The sequence below is a fragment of the Patiria miniata genome, unplaced genomic scaffold (assembly GCF_015706575.1).
Source record: "Patiria miniata isolate m_02_andy unplaced genomic scaffold, ASM1570657v1 HiC_scaffold_7, whole genome shotgun sequence".
NCBI classification, from domain to species: Eukaryota; Metazoa; Echinodermata; class Asteroidea; order Valvatida; family Asterinidae; genus Patiria; species Patiria miniata.
The window spans coordinates 14096469-14109746 of record NW_024037074.1 but is presented as its reverse complement, the minus strand read 5'-3'; the positions used below and the strand labels follow the sequence as shown (position 1 = coordinate 14109746).

Below are 13278 nucleotides of genomic sequence, written 5' to 3'. Positions count from 1 at the left end.
TTTAAAAACAAAATTAATGATGTTTAATTTGCAATGTCCAAGTTATTCAAAATCAAACATGCCCCATTGTTGACATAATGATTTTATATCCTATACGCTGGACCAACTATCATTGCATGCAGGCTAAGCATAAAAATTAACTCTGAACTGGTAACATTCTGGTGTGCTTTTTCCTCTCTTGTACACATATCACTATACAGATTGGAGCAAAACTGTCTCAAAGGTGATTCCAAACATCAAGTTGTAAGCTGAAGGTCTACTGTCATTTTTTCCTGGATCTCTTCCGGTGATATCAGCTGTAAATAAGGGCAAAGCAAACAAAAATATTAATATTGGATAACTAAACTGTATGCCTCCCACTTAACTTACCACTAGTGTGATCGATATGACAAAATGTTTCTATTTTCAAGACGTGACTCAATTATTTCATTTTATTTTAATTCTTAACGAAGTGGGAAAATTAAAAGTACCTCCAATAGAACCAAACAAACCTTTAGAAATTCCTCATAGGGCACTCTATGCTCCTCCTTTATCCCAGGCCTTTCAAGGATGCGGACCACTAAATCAACGATGTAATCATCATCCACAGCAGGATTCAAGATAGACTTGTAGAATCGAAAGAGTTCATCGAATCCAAGGCTGCCATCATGGCTACAGTCAAGACAATCAAAGAGTGCTGTAAAAGATAAAACAAAGATGGGATATGTTGAAGGTTTCATAACGTAGTAAGCAAGGGATGAGGAAACCTGACATTAAAATGCTACTTGTTTTTTGTTTGCAAGTAATCATTTTTTTAACAGATGAGCTTCAACAAACAGAAAACAAAAGTGACTACAACATGATATCTCACCCCTACTCTTTTCTTCTGCTGTTGCACGTGAGCTCAGGGTGGAGAACATCCGAAGAAAAGCTTCAGCCTTGAGGCTCATAGTTGACCGCTCTAAGTAAGCATAAACAATTCTCTCATAGAAGGGACATCCACAGAGCTCTGGGATTTCTGACAGATCCTCAACGGGTATCCCATCCTGACCATTGAGTGACTTGTCATACTGTGCATAGTAGGATATCACTCTCTGGATCTCCTTTGCTGTAACTGGAAAATAAGATGATTGAAGTGAAAACAATTAAGGTTGTGAAGTCAGCCTACTGACTTACTCATCAAATGCTGATACCGTCTGTGATAGTGATACTGGGTAATTAACATGCCCATGTAGTATTTTTTACGTAGCAATGCACATAATACCATGGCTATATACATAGCCACACTCCGTTCATAATCTCTGGACTTTTGACATTTTCGAAATCCCGGTTGGAGACCTTCCACTTACAGTCCCAAAATTTAACAAGAACTACACTGTATATATGTTCAGTACTTACTTCAGTTCAGTACTTATTCCAAACAAATTCGAGGGGAAAATGAAGCCCATACGAAGAGTACTGTATAAATGTCTCGAAAGTCCAGAGATATGAATGAAGCGTGGCTATATATAGCCACGCTTTTTTTACGGGTCTATCTGAATAAATGGGATCAATAAATGTACCTACAATGTGTGCTCTTTTCCAGTTCGGCAATCTTCTCAGGAGTTAGAATTGAGTCTGCATTCCCCTGAAATTAACAAAGCCAGAAAGTTATTGCTGGCTCGGGAACAAATAATGTTTATTTTATAATTTCCTTTGGCACATGTTAATTTGTCATCCCATGGCATGGCGCTATATGGCTACAAAAAAAGTACAATTGGTATCGCCGTCGCTCACTCAGAGATTTTGTTACCAATAAATGTACTGCAATTTGCCACTTAGTATAATTCCACAACACAAAAGACAAATGGGTATTTTAAGGTCCACAAATAAAGTTGATAACTTACCATACTTTAAACTTATAACGAACCAGAAATTTAATAAGAAACCATCTCCGATTTATTTACAAAATCCAGGCAACAAGCGCGACAAGCAGGCCACCATTATTTTTATGTAGCGCCCTCAAGCAACATCTTCATTTTTCTTGGTTTTTAGTCTGATACCTTAGAGCCCTTTAAACATAAGTTTAAAAAAAAACTACATACGGAGTCCAGGAATCTATCAACTATTTTAAGCGTTCTTATTCCAGCGGGATAACCTTAAATATATTTTTCTACCTTACTTTTAAAGCATGTTTTTCTTCTTATTTGCAGTTACTGTGACCCCAATTTTCATTTGGACCACTTGAAATAGAGAATATACTACTACTAACATGTTCCAAGAATATGCCATGATTTTTGGAAGGCGCATGTTATTTTTTACCAACCGAATAATTTTTCATCAGCCGTCATCTTCCAAATGGAGACAAATTAGCAGTAGAGGGCGCCGTTACTCACATGTCGGACAAAAACAACTGACGCTCGCGCTATCAAGCAAGTCACAACTCAACAGATTTCTGAGGCTGAAAATCCACGAGTTTGAAAACAAGAAAAACCCTCAGATTTTCTCATCTAGTCGACTTCATTGGAGTGATTGTTTTGGAAAACAGGATCGATCTAAAACCAGCACGATGCCGAAAAGAAAGGTCAGATATTTGTTATGAACCCCGGGCCCGGTCTAGTCTGTCGCCTAGTGTCGGTGGCTTACGGCGCGGCCAGGCCAAATCCTTTGTCAGAATATTGCAATTTGCATAGGCCTTAGTATTGTGCATAGGCCTTGTATGTGAAAATAATGTCACAACCTGACGCTACGTTTTTCTTCATATATCTTCTCAATTGAGTCAGTCTCAATTGGGTCAGTCATTGCAAAAATGTGCAAAGACATGAATCTGGGACTGAGAAACATTTCCAATTTTGTTACGAAATACTTTAAAAAAAAATTCTGGACTCTCCATAGACTTTGTACACAACTGCTGAAGTGGTGTCAGGATGCAACATTCTTTCCAGCCATGCATATGCCTAGACTCTATCCACTTCTCTCTAACCAAACATTTATCAAGATAACTTATCAGCAATATTTTCTTGTATATTCCCTGCAGAGCGACACTAAATCTGAGAGTGAAGCATCTCCAAAGAAAGCAAAGGTTTGTTCTCACGGTTAAACTTTTTGTCCAATTTCAGAGTTTGTTTTGCTCATCACATCAACATGCTGTGTGCATGATTGTACATGAAGTACTGCCATGACTTTCAATCATCATCATCATAATTTATAAAAGCTTCAAAAGAGTCAAAATGTGAACCTACCATCATATATTACCATTTATAGTTTATTACTAGGGACAGTGTAGCTTGGAAAATCCAGATCTAACGTTAAGCCTTCAGGCTTATTACATGGGATTTTATTGCAAATTTCCCATGTCTTAGAGCTGGTTATTCCAAGCTAAATACAAATGTAAATGTGCATCAGGATATGAATATTTGTAGACATCTGCTCATATGAGAGAATGCAGCAAATCTGAGAAATTACATGTACATGTTGTTCTTCTTTTACCCCTAGAGATATTATAGGGTGTTCTTTAATCCAAAAGTGTTATTTTTTTTGTATCAAGTTGCACACTTTTTCTATATTTTTGTTTGCAGGAAGAAACCACCAAAGAAAAGCCAGCAAAGAAACCAAAGGTTGGTTATTTGTAAAATCAATAAACAATTTGAGAGAAATCTCCATCAGTAGCACAAGTTAACTTCTTTTTGGATTATTTTAGATGATTATTGACAGATTGGAGTTTGTATTTTCATGTTTACAAAAACGTTCTTTCTAAATGACAGACTGACAAGAATGATGCCAATGAAGCTGCAATTGCTGCCTTGGATGTTCCTGAAACTTACACAACAGACAAAAAATCAGCAGAGGGAAAGTAAGATTAATTCCAGTTATTATTTATGCATTTCGTCTTCATGAAGAAACTAATTTGATAATAATTTATTACCAAGCCTAACTCTTTCCTATCCCCTTCATATTCAGTGAGGCCAACCTGAAGATAGCATCTTGGAACGTTGCTGGCTTAAAAGCTTGGCTGAAGGTATGTTTGGACTTTGGTCAGTACTTAGAAATCTTGGGATATATTTAGAAAATTAAGGATGCTTTGGAAGGTCAAAATTACTGTTGGTCTAATAATTATAAAAAAATTATCATCTGCAGAAAGATGGCATTTCATACATCAAGAAAGAGGATCCAGACATCTTTTTCATCATGGAAACCAAGATTGCCACAGAATCTGTTCCATCAGATGCCAAAGTAGAAGGATACCATACCTACTGGTACGGTGCTACAGCTAAGAAGGGGTATTCAGGAACAGGATTGTACAGCAAGAAAAAACCTGTCAATGTCAAGTATGGGATAGGTAAGGGCAATAAGATTACAACAGGTTATTTGGCACTTAATTCTTAAAACCAATTCAGCACAGCAGCAGTTTGATATATTACATTCTATTTCAGTTGTAACTTGTTTAGTGAAATAAATTTGTGTGATCAGTAGTTCTTTGAAGCTTTCCAAATTTGATATTTTTATTTTCTTATAGGTGTAGAGAAACACGACGAGGAAGGCAGAGTAATCACTGCAGAGTATGATGATTTCTATTTTGTTGGAAGTTGTAAGTATATTTTCCTCATTTAACTCTGACTTAACAATTAAGCCATTCATTACAATGACATGTATTCCCCGTTTTCTCTGTTTGCTTTTCTCTCCCAAACTCTGCTTTCCACACAGTTCCCTTGCTTTACAGCCTGTAAGCTTAAAATATAAGATTGTAATAGCAGCACAATTTTTTTTAGAACTACCAGCATTTTTGTAATTACATAAAAGTTTATTTATAATCTTTATACGGTTACAAAATTAAAATGTACTTGTTTTTTGTAGATGTGCCAAACTCTGGACGTGGACTTACAAGGTATGATAAAGCTTTCTGACTTTTTCAGTGTTTGTTCTCATGTATGTATTTTCTTCTCCTTTTTTCTTTGAATAAGGGGAACAAAGCCTATACAGTGTATAGGGAAAAACTAATTGTGAGCGCCCCTATTCAGTGGACTGGGCTGGATGCATTGTACATGTACATGTAGTTTGTTGTTGTTGATGGCATCTCATATTCTGATTCAGATTTTTGTTTTTGTCTGTTTGAACTTGTTCAAAAGGTTGGACTATAGACAGGAATGGGACAAAGACTTCAACGATTACTTGGCTAAGTTGGATGAGACTAAACCTGTTATCTACTGCGGTGATCTCAATGTGGCACATGAAGAAATAGGTAGGTAGTGCCGAATTTGTGCAATACCATAGTGAAATTAACAATCCTCTATTCCATTGACTTTTCTTGATCACAGTAAGATGTTATCAGCAATTTCACTTCTTGTCTTTTTCTAGATCTGAAAAATCCGAAAACTAATCGCAACAAGACGCCAGGATTTGCTGATGAAGAGAGGGAGGGATTTACTGCTCTACTGAGCAAGGGCTTTGTGGATAGTTTCAGGCAGCTTTATCCTGATAAAGAATACGCCTACTCATTCTGGACATACATGGGGAATTGCCGAGCTAAGAATGTAGGATGGTAAGACAAAACCTGTAATATAACATTTCAGCTCTGGACACAACATGGAAGGACAAATAATTCTATGTTTACCTGTTTATCACCTGTTAAACCAAGCTGTCTTTGAATTGGATAATAATAACTCACATGACGTCTTTTGATATTATCTGACGTAGGCGGCTGGACTACTTTGTGATCTCCAAGAGACTGGTACCCAAGCTGTGCGACACTGGTATGCGGACATGGATAATGGGTAGTGATCACTGCCCCGTTGCACTTCACATGGCCATGTGATTCAGAGACGATAATGAGCAGTGAAATGTCAACTCCTGTACATGATTCCATCACTGGTGTACAACACAAATTGTTGTCAAAATATACGATTTCAGTTACTAGCAGGAAGCGATATTGAGCAACTGTATAGTGAGGTTTTTTCCCACTTCAGAGTCAGAGACTGTCTTTTTAAACATATTGTAGCATAAAACTTCATTCGTTTTTCTAATTGTTTGTCCTATGTGGTTGTTAGACTGGTAGTGTAGGTGGTAGTACCTGGCGGGATTAGAATCCCAACTGAAAATATTGAGTCAATCATGTCATTGTTTGTTTTCCCAGACATTTGAAAGTCACTCGTACAAGTTTTGTGTTTAGCTTCAGTTTAATAACGGAACTTTTGTGTCTCTAACTAAAAAAAAAAGTAACATTGATTGAAAATCCACTGTTGCATTATGTGTTTGAGTTAAACATGTATTATGTTTTATCTTTGTGAAGAACGAATTTAGTAAAATAATGCTTTTATAAAAAGTAAGGCCTGTGTTAATGCAAAGTTTAATATTCATTATTCTCGAGGTAGAAAATTGCCTGGCCACTGACTTTTTCACAAGAAAGACCAGATAAAGGTATGGAATCCCTCAGTCTCCTGACGAGGGAAGGAGCATACTGTCCGAAACCTTCAGTACCCTCCGGTTCACACATACTCACAAAAGAGATTTTGCCACATGTTGCTACCGCAACAACTTATCTTATCATAAAGGTATTATTTCAAACTTTTCACCGAGCAGGGAACTGCTGTGTGGCTTCTGCTGCTTCTTCGGAATATTTCTTGATTAATGTAACGTCGCGTATCAGCCAGTGGGATAGAAACAAGGTGAAAATCTGAAATGATTAGGAAATGAAGCAAAGCTTGAATTAATTATACAACTGTATTTTACTATTACCCTGATCTTAGAACCCTATCGTCAATTTTGTCATCGTGTACATGTACCACTAAAATTAAAGAATTTCACTCCCCATTCATCTTACCTGCAAGAACAATGACGCAAATACCAGAAGCCCAAGTAGAAGAATATTATCCTTCATCCATAGAACAAAGGAATCCACGCAGCCATGGATGTGAATCGTGGAGTAGATCTCATATTTCTGAAGTCAGAAATTAAGGCGAAACAAAAAAAACATTGAAATATTAATCAAGTTACTTGAATAAAAACAAATCAAAATAATACACGTACGTGTACTTTATTGGTGAATTTTCATAAGTGTAATTCAGAATGTGATGTCTGATAAAAAACTTACCGTTTTGGTTCTAATGTCTAGTCCACATTGAAAGTTCATGTTCCAATCAATACAACATGAATACGGGACACCACACGCCTCGCGTCCGGGTGAGGAACAGTTGAAGTACACGTTCATCTGCCAGTCTGCGTAACTTGCCGCTCCGCAACATTGAAACTTAAAAAAAAACCAGTAATAATTGTTAATCCCGTTTCCCATGTTTAGCTCGCGAGATGTTTTTTGTTTATCGTAATTTTGTTAACCTTTGACCTACCTCTGCTTGTACATAATCGACGGCATCTTGTAGGTCAACGTCGTCACGGTAACGAACTATCGCGCGCTCAAAGAAAAGGAGCGCCGACTCGAGGACCGTTTCTTGAAGCAGCAAAACCAAGATGCCTCCCACCAATTGCAGAATGATCAGAAAAACCAGTGAGGCACAGAACTGTCAACATATAAAAAAAACGGTTCTTATTTGTCATTTTTTTTTGGGGGGGGGGGCTTGTAATTTGTTTTGTAGTTCATGCTGACTTGTGAAAATTGAGAACATTGTTCGAATTATTTCGAGCAATTTTACTCAAGATTTAGTTTAAAAAAACACAACAAAAGAGCTTACGGTATAGAGGAGGCATAAGTTTTGTCTCAGCGCACCGATACATCCAAAGCCAGAGATCATGAAGAGAACGCATCCACTGATGATGATGTAGGTAGTGGGATCTGTGTCTAGCGTAGACAAGTCATCAAAACCTCCTTTACTCACTTTGGCCCAGATACCAACGGCGATTAAAGTACCTCCGATTGACTGGACAAGAAGAAGACAAAAATGTCCAATGAAGTAAAGAAACAGCCTAAAGAAAAAAATGCTGCAAACTAAAGATGATACACACAGGGTGAGTCCAAAAAAGTGGAACCCAAACCCCTTAAAATATATTTCACATTTAAAAAAATATGTAGCACCAAACATAATAATGACTGGAAAGCCAATTGCATAAGCTACTTTTAGATGAAAAAAATACTGAAATTGCTCAATCCGTTCAAAAACCTAAAACCTGTCTAGTCAAAAAAAAAAGGAATTCGTTGTGTGTTTTGACTGTTTGGAACAACAAAGAAAATGACACAGAATACTTGTTTCAACAACTGTCACCAACTGTAATACACAATACCCTGGTTACGCAAACAATACGATTTATAAAATCTACTTTTTTAAAAGGACGGGCCTTCAAAGGGATTCAGTTGAATATCTTAACGTTTAAACTGAGATTTTATCGCTGGTGATGTTTGAAGACAATTCCGACGACGATTCTTGAAATCGCATTTTTTGGACGAGACAGGTTAAGTTAGGGTCATTGTGTTTAAATGGTAAAATTTTCTACACGGATTGACCAATTTCAGTCATTTTTTATCTAAAAGTATACCTTATGAAATTGGCTTTCCATTCAATATTATTTTTGGTGCTACATATTTTTTAAAATATGTAATATAAATTTGGAGGTTTGGGTTCCGCTTTTTTTTCACGCACCCTCTATATCAGTGACTGATCATGTGACAATTAAGCTGTAAAGTCGTTACATAATGTACAACATATATTTAATACATGTATTTGCTCATCTAAATATGTCGGTACTCACCTGAAGAAGCTTTTATCAAAACACTTTTGTTCACTTACCCAGACAAGAAAGTTAAGAACAAACAGCAGATATTGTCTGAATGTGACATATCGCGAGTTACTCCCCTCCATTATCCGGCATCGAGTTGAAACAATCCTCACAGCAGATAAGGTTATTTAGCGGCTACAAGGATGTATATCAAGAATTTCAGTCAAAGAATGTCCATACCTCCATTATATCATGATTATTGTTCTCCACTTTACCACAGTATACATCGACACTGTGTGTACATGTACATCTAGTCCTATACTGCCTGGCTACGGGTACAGTAGTAATTGTAAGATCAATAATAACATGGGCACAAAAGGCAGGGTGTATGAATTATTCATGACTACCGTATTACGAGCAGAGTACACAGTGGGCGTGGTTAGGATGCGCTGCGCATTATGTCGGCTCTTTTAAGTCGTTATATAATTATATTTCAAAATCATTTTGGGAACTTTGTGGATTTAAGCTTCTACAAATACAGCTTTGCCATTGAAAGGGAACACATTTTTAGACAACTGACAAAATTCTGAAATTTATAAGTTACTTCTTTATTATACAATTAGCTAAGCTGTATATGAAATCACAAATAAACAAAAATAGACCAGACATCCAAAAACAAAACATAAGCTGCTTTTGTACGTTACGCTTGTATGATACTTTTTGAAAAGAAAGCAAGTATAATAATGGACAAACCTTAAAAAGAAAATGTTTTAACATGCAATTCCAGAGTTTTATAGTATGTTTAACCATGTTGGATATAACTGACAAATAATTATAGCATAAAATATAATTATTCAAAAACATGTACTGTTGTATTTTTGGTTTTTATGTATGTTATGATTAAAACCTCTCCATTTCAAAGAAAGGGGACAGCTCATGTATTAAATTCTTGTTACATTATAAAAAAATAGAGGCTCCAACAAATTTTGCCGAACAAAGCCATCCCACAAATTTCCAATCTAATTATTACTTTCATCGTTCAGTCCCAATAAAACAACTGTCTTCTTGATATTTAGGATTGTCCCCCCCTCCCCACCCAAGCTTCATTGTCAACACGTGGGTATAAGTTTAGCAATCGGTATTTCTCTGTTGGAGGTTTCTGGGAGAAGACTAGTGATATATTCCGCCCTCTTTCCCTCAAGGTGTGCCAGGAATTTTGTCACTCTGGCCTGTCTTTCTTGAGTGTACTTCTGGACATGTGTTTGGACATTCACTGACGAGGATGTCTCGTGGCTCTGTTCTCGTCTTGTTTCCATCTCACGGACGGCACAGGTCAGGTCAGATCTCTGCTGTCTCTCAGCTTGCTCGTGTTTATTGGCTTCTCTCGCTGCCTGTAAGGTCAAAGGTCAGAGGTCATCAGAGGTCATGAAAGGGTCAGAGCTATGGGTATGTTCAAATGATAAATACAATGTTCATCTGAGACAAATTTTCCAATTTACTCACTGCAATTGAGGCGTAATTGCTCTGGTAGTGAAGAATTGCAGAGTAGAGATGCCAAGTGGTGAACTCAGGCCACAGTACCTCAATGAAGGACAGGACGGAGTAGTTGCTCTGTGACAAGAACAACAAACTGCAATCTTTAACACAGGAAGGGGTTCTATGCGACAAACGATTGTATCATTACTACATGTACTAGAGTGCGCTATACCCAGCTCTGTTGTGTGTTTCCCAGACGGAATTTGTGATAAAAAATCATTCTGACTGTTCATTTTTAAAAAAGCTTTTCTAAAAGTATCATCAATGAGACAACTACACAGATCAAACTGATTATGAATGACCATTGTTTTCTTGAGACCCCTTTTGGCCGAGAATAAATTGGGTTATTCAATTAGGAAAGAAGTATGACATCTACAAGCCACCCATAAATAGATAATGACTATTTTCTTCAAAAATGTACCTGCCACAAGAGGAAATCACTGAGTCTAACTTCCCCAGAAGTCCTGAGAAGTAGATCTGGATCAGGAGAGTGGCTGGTATAAAGACACTTCTCTAGAAGCTCCTCAGAAACGTCACTGACATAGGAAGACAAAGAGTGTACTTGTAAGGATTCATGAATGATGACAGTAAGAAGCTATACTTTTTATGATGCTCATTGCTTCAGAATATTTCTCTGCTCTAATTTGCTGATAAAAATAAACTGCTCCACAATCCTGAGATGTAAGAAACGTGTCAAAACTTTAAAATATCTTACCTTGGTCTAAGCAGTCCTTCGTCTACTCCTATAGCCATCTCCTTCATTGCATTGGTTATCTCGTTTCTTGATGTGTAAGCTAGACAGACATTTAAAATAGCACTGTGGAGAATAACAGAAAATCCTTATTTGTATTTGTTGTGAACTGTTTGGTTGCTACACAAATAACCTAACCCAGGGTTCTAGTTTAGCAGTAGCACGCTAGCTAAATGCTTGTCAAAACAGCGGTAGGCTAGTCAATCTATTCCTCAAGTAGCCCAGCTGGCGAGTCAAAAATTATTGGGATACGGCAAAGATGAAAGGAAAGGAAAAAACATATCATTAAATTCAGAAAACAAAACCTGTATCAATTTTTGTCTAATTTTATTAACTGTTTAGGGCTAAATTATTAGATCTGTTTATTAAAAACACGACAATATTGCCTCAGGATACACATTGTTACATGTGTGCACATTGTTGTTTATGAGACACTCTATAAAAAAAGAATGCGGGCGAGTGAAAATGCCTGCGGGCTAGTTAAGAGTCTGTTTCAGTAGCCCGGCTGGCTAGTGAAAAAAAAGTTAAGGTCAAACGCTGCTTATTAACTCCCTGTATGGTCAAGGGTCATCTCAAACTCACTTTGTATTATTCCTTGAGAAGTACATAGCCTCAGCCACAACCTCTTGTACGTCTCTAGGAAGTAGATGAAGATCCCCTAAGACTCGTATGCAAACTCCATGTTTCATTAGTTGCTCCCTATATAGAACGGAAGAAAGACACAGAAATGAGGACAATTGACCACATAAATGATCAAATAATCAACAAATATGACATAAATTATTTGTCTGAAATTTATCCATGGTCTAAACACCAAGTATAATTCTGATATAAGTCAAGAGTGATGCAAAGAAAAGAAGGCCTATCTTACATCAAAAAAATGCTAGTCAATAACGGCTGTATCACTTGCTATATAGTGATTCATATACAATGCACAGCTCGACCAATGATTCATGTACTAAGAAAGTCTCTTACTTTTCTTGAAGTAACCGTGCAAACTTCTGTCTGGCAAGCTCCATCAGTCCATCTACCTCTTCCTTCGATCGTTTGAAATTCTCAGTACTGAAGGCGTATACTGTAACCTCCTTAATATCGAAGTCTAGACACCACTGTAGCATCTGGAAAAAGCAGAAAATGTTGTTGGGAAAGGTCATAATTTCGAATAAATGGAAACTTGTCACAAAACAATGGCATGACCTTTGAACTTTTGGGCACCGACAAGAATAGTACACAGTATAGAATCAACATTTACTATTATTTTAAGAATTGTCAAATTTTGTAAATTTCCAGACAACATATGATTAACATAAAGCCTATTTCGTATTACCTCTGCCATTTTATCAAATCCTCTCCGGTGTCCCTCGGCTTTCTCCACTGATTCCTTCTTTGCAAATCGTCTGTTACCATCCATGATGAAGGCGATGTGTTTGGGAACAGGTCCAGTCTTTAGAACCCGAGTGCAAAAACTCTGAAGCCAAGTTTTCTGAACTCGGTACTTCTCCTCTGGAAACCACTCTGAGTCAACTGTCGTTGTCATGGTTACTGTTCCTGTATGAAATACAATCGTAAAACTAGAAAACATCAGATATCACAACATTATACAGATCCAAATGATGTAGTAGTCTGTTAGTACTACAGTAGTCAGTAGTACTATCATGTTTACTATACTGCCTACCATATATTTTATTTTGAACCAAAAAAACATGATGTAGGCCTAGGCCTGCAATAAAATACAATACATCTTTAGAAGAAAAAAAACCAAAAAATAAATCTCTCTTAATTCATAAAAAATTAATTGAATAATTTTTATTCTTAAAATCCGATTTGTTTAAACTCACCAAGGATGGTGAAACCGTCCGAAGCAATAATCTGATTGTATTCTGAAGAAAAATAGGCAAAAAATCAAACTTCAGTTCCTCGGTCTCGGAGATGTGAACCTAGGCAGGTTACTGATGATGAATAGCGGGCAGCGGGGGTTTAACACTAAGGCCAAAGGGCCACGGGCGGGTATCCCATCCGGCCCACGGGCACTCGGCTCAAAACCCCGGCCCAAGAAACCGGGTGCCACACGGTAATGTACAACACCCATCACGTTCCAGATTTTGGATATTTTAGATCTGTAGTTACTCTGTTGAGCTTTAAGAATCATACTTTACAACTCACCTTTTCAAAATGATTACAATCATACAGAAATATGACATTTTTTTTCACTTTTCTCGACTTACCGTTCTCGCTGTCCGCTGGATGGATCACACATGTATGATGCAATTTCGTATTTTGTGTCTACGACTGTTTCGTGTATAATTACATTAAGTTACAAAATAGTCCCGATTTCTACGAAGATGGGGAACATTTCAGTGTCAAAGGTCGAA

General features: G+C 37.1%; 4 protein-coding genes across 7 annotated transcripts; 1 reads left to right on the top strand and 3 right to left on the bottom strand.

Moving 5' to 3' along the window:
- Positions 1 to 9: 9 nt before the first annotated feature.
- LOC119745605 (calcium and integrin-binding family member 3-like) lies at positions 10 to 2346 on the bottom strand. 2 transcript variants are annotated; one of them, XM_038222087.1, is made up of 5 exons: positions 2285 to 2346; positions 1546 to 1606; positions 851 to 1093; positions 492 to 676; positions 10 to 296 (listed from the first exon to the last, which is right to left on the bottom strand). In XM_038222087.1, exons 1-5 carry the CDS (start codon positions 2297 to 2299, stop codon positions 237 to 239), a joined length of 564 nt encoding a protein of 187 aa, XP_038078015.1. In that variant the 5' UTR covers positions 2300 to 2346; the 3' UTR covers positions 10 to 236. The 2 variants fall into 2 exon arrangements, with proteins under 2 accessions (XP_038078015.1, XP_038078016.1); XM_038222088.1 differs by lacking the exon at positions 2285 to 2346 and adding an exon at positions 1866 to 2001.
- On the top strand, positions 2092 to 6281 carry LOC119745606 (DNA-(apurinic or apyrimidinic site) endonuclease-like). Its single transcript, XM_038222089.1, has 11 exons — positions 2092 to 2542; positions 2996 to 3040; positions 3537 to 3575; positions 3723 to 3811; positions 3919 to 3976; positions 4096 to 4297; positions 4475 to 4546; positions 4813 to 4843; positions 5085 to 5197; positions 5314 to 5497; positions 5653 to 6281. Exons 1-11 carry the CDS (start codon positions 2231 to 2233, stop codon positions 5768 to 5770), a joined length of 1263 nt encoding a protein of 420 aa, XP_038078017.1. The 5' UTR covers positions 2092 to 2230; the 3' UTR covers positions 5771 to 6281.
- A 218-nt stretch (positions 6282 to 6499) lies between these two features.
- On the bottom strand, positions 6500 to 9127 carry LOC119745604 (tetraspanin-14-like). Its single transcript, XM_038222086.1, has 6 exons — positions 8691 to 9127; positions 7641 to 7826; positions 7299 to 7469; positions 7046 to 7201; positions 6776 to 6892; positions 6500 to 6628 (listed from the first exon to the last, which is right to left on the bottom strand). Exons 1-6 carry the CDS (start codon positions 8760 to 8762, stop codon positions 6524 to 6526), a joined length of 807 nt encoding a protein of 268 aa, XP_038078014.1. The 5' UTR covers positions 8763 to 9127; the 3' UTR covers positions 6500 to 6523.
- Positions 9128 to 9206: 79 nt separating this feature from the next.
- LOC119745603 (dehydrodolichyl diphosphate synthase complex subunit DHDDS-like) lies at positions 9207 to 13233 on the bottom strand. 3 transcript variants are annotated; one of them, XM_038222083.1, is made up of 9 exons: positions 13132 to 13233; positions 12745 to 12786; positions 12234 to 12454; positions 11882 to 12024; positions 11489 to 11605; positions 10871 to 10972; positions 10577 to 10691; positions 10123 to 10230; positions 9207 to 10010 (listed from the first exon to the last, which is right to left on the bottom strand). In XM_038222083.1, the coding sequence occupies exons 3-9, from the start codon at positions 12441 to 12443 to the stop codon at positions 9729 to 9731; spliced, it is 1077 nt and encodes a 358-aa protein (XP_038078011.1). In that variant the 5' UTR covers positions 12444 to 12454; positions 12745 to 12786; positions 13132 to 13233; the 3' UTR covers positions 9207 to 9728. The 3 variants fall into 3 exon arrangements, with proteins under 3 accessions (XP_038078011.1, XP_038078013.1, XP_038078012.1); XM_038222085.1 differs by lacking the exon at positions 13132 to 13233 and adding an exon at positions 13070 to 13088; XM_038222084.1 differs by lacking the exon at positions 12745 to 12786 and having other exon boundaries at positions 13132 to 13219.
- Between the last annotated feature and the right edge of the window lie 45 nt (positions 13234 to 13278).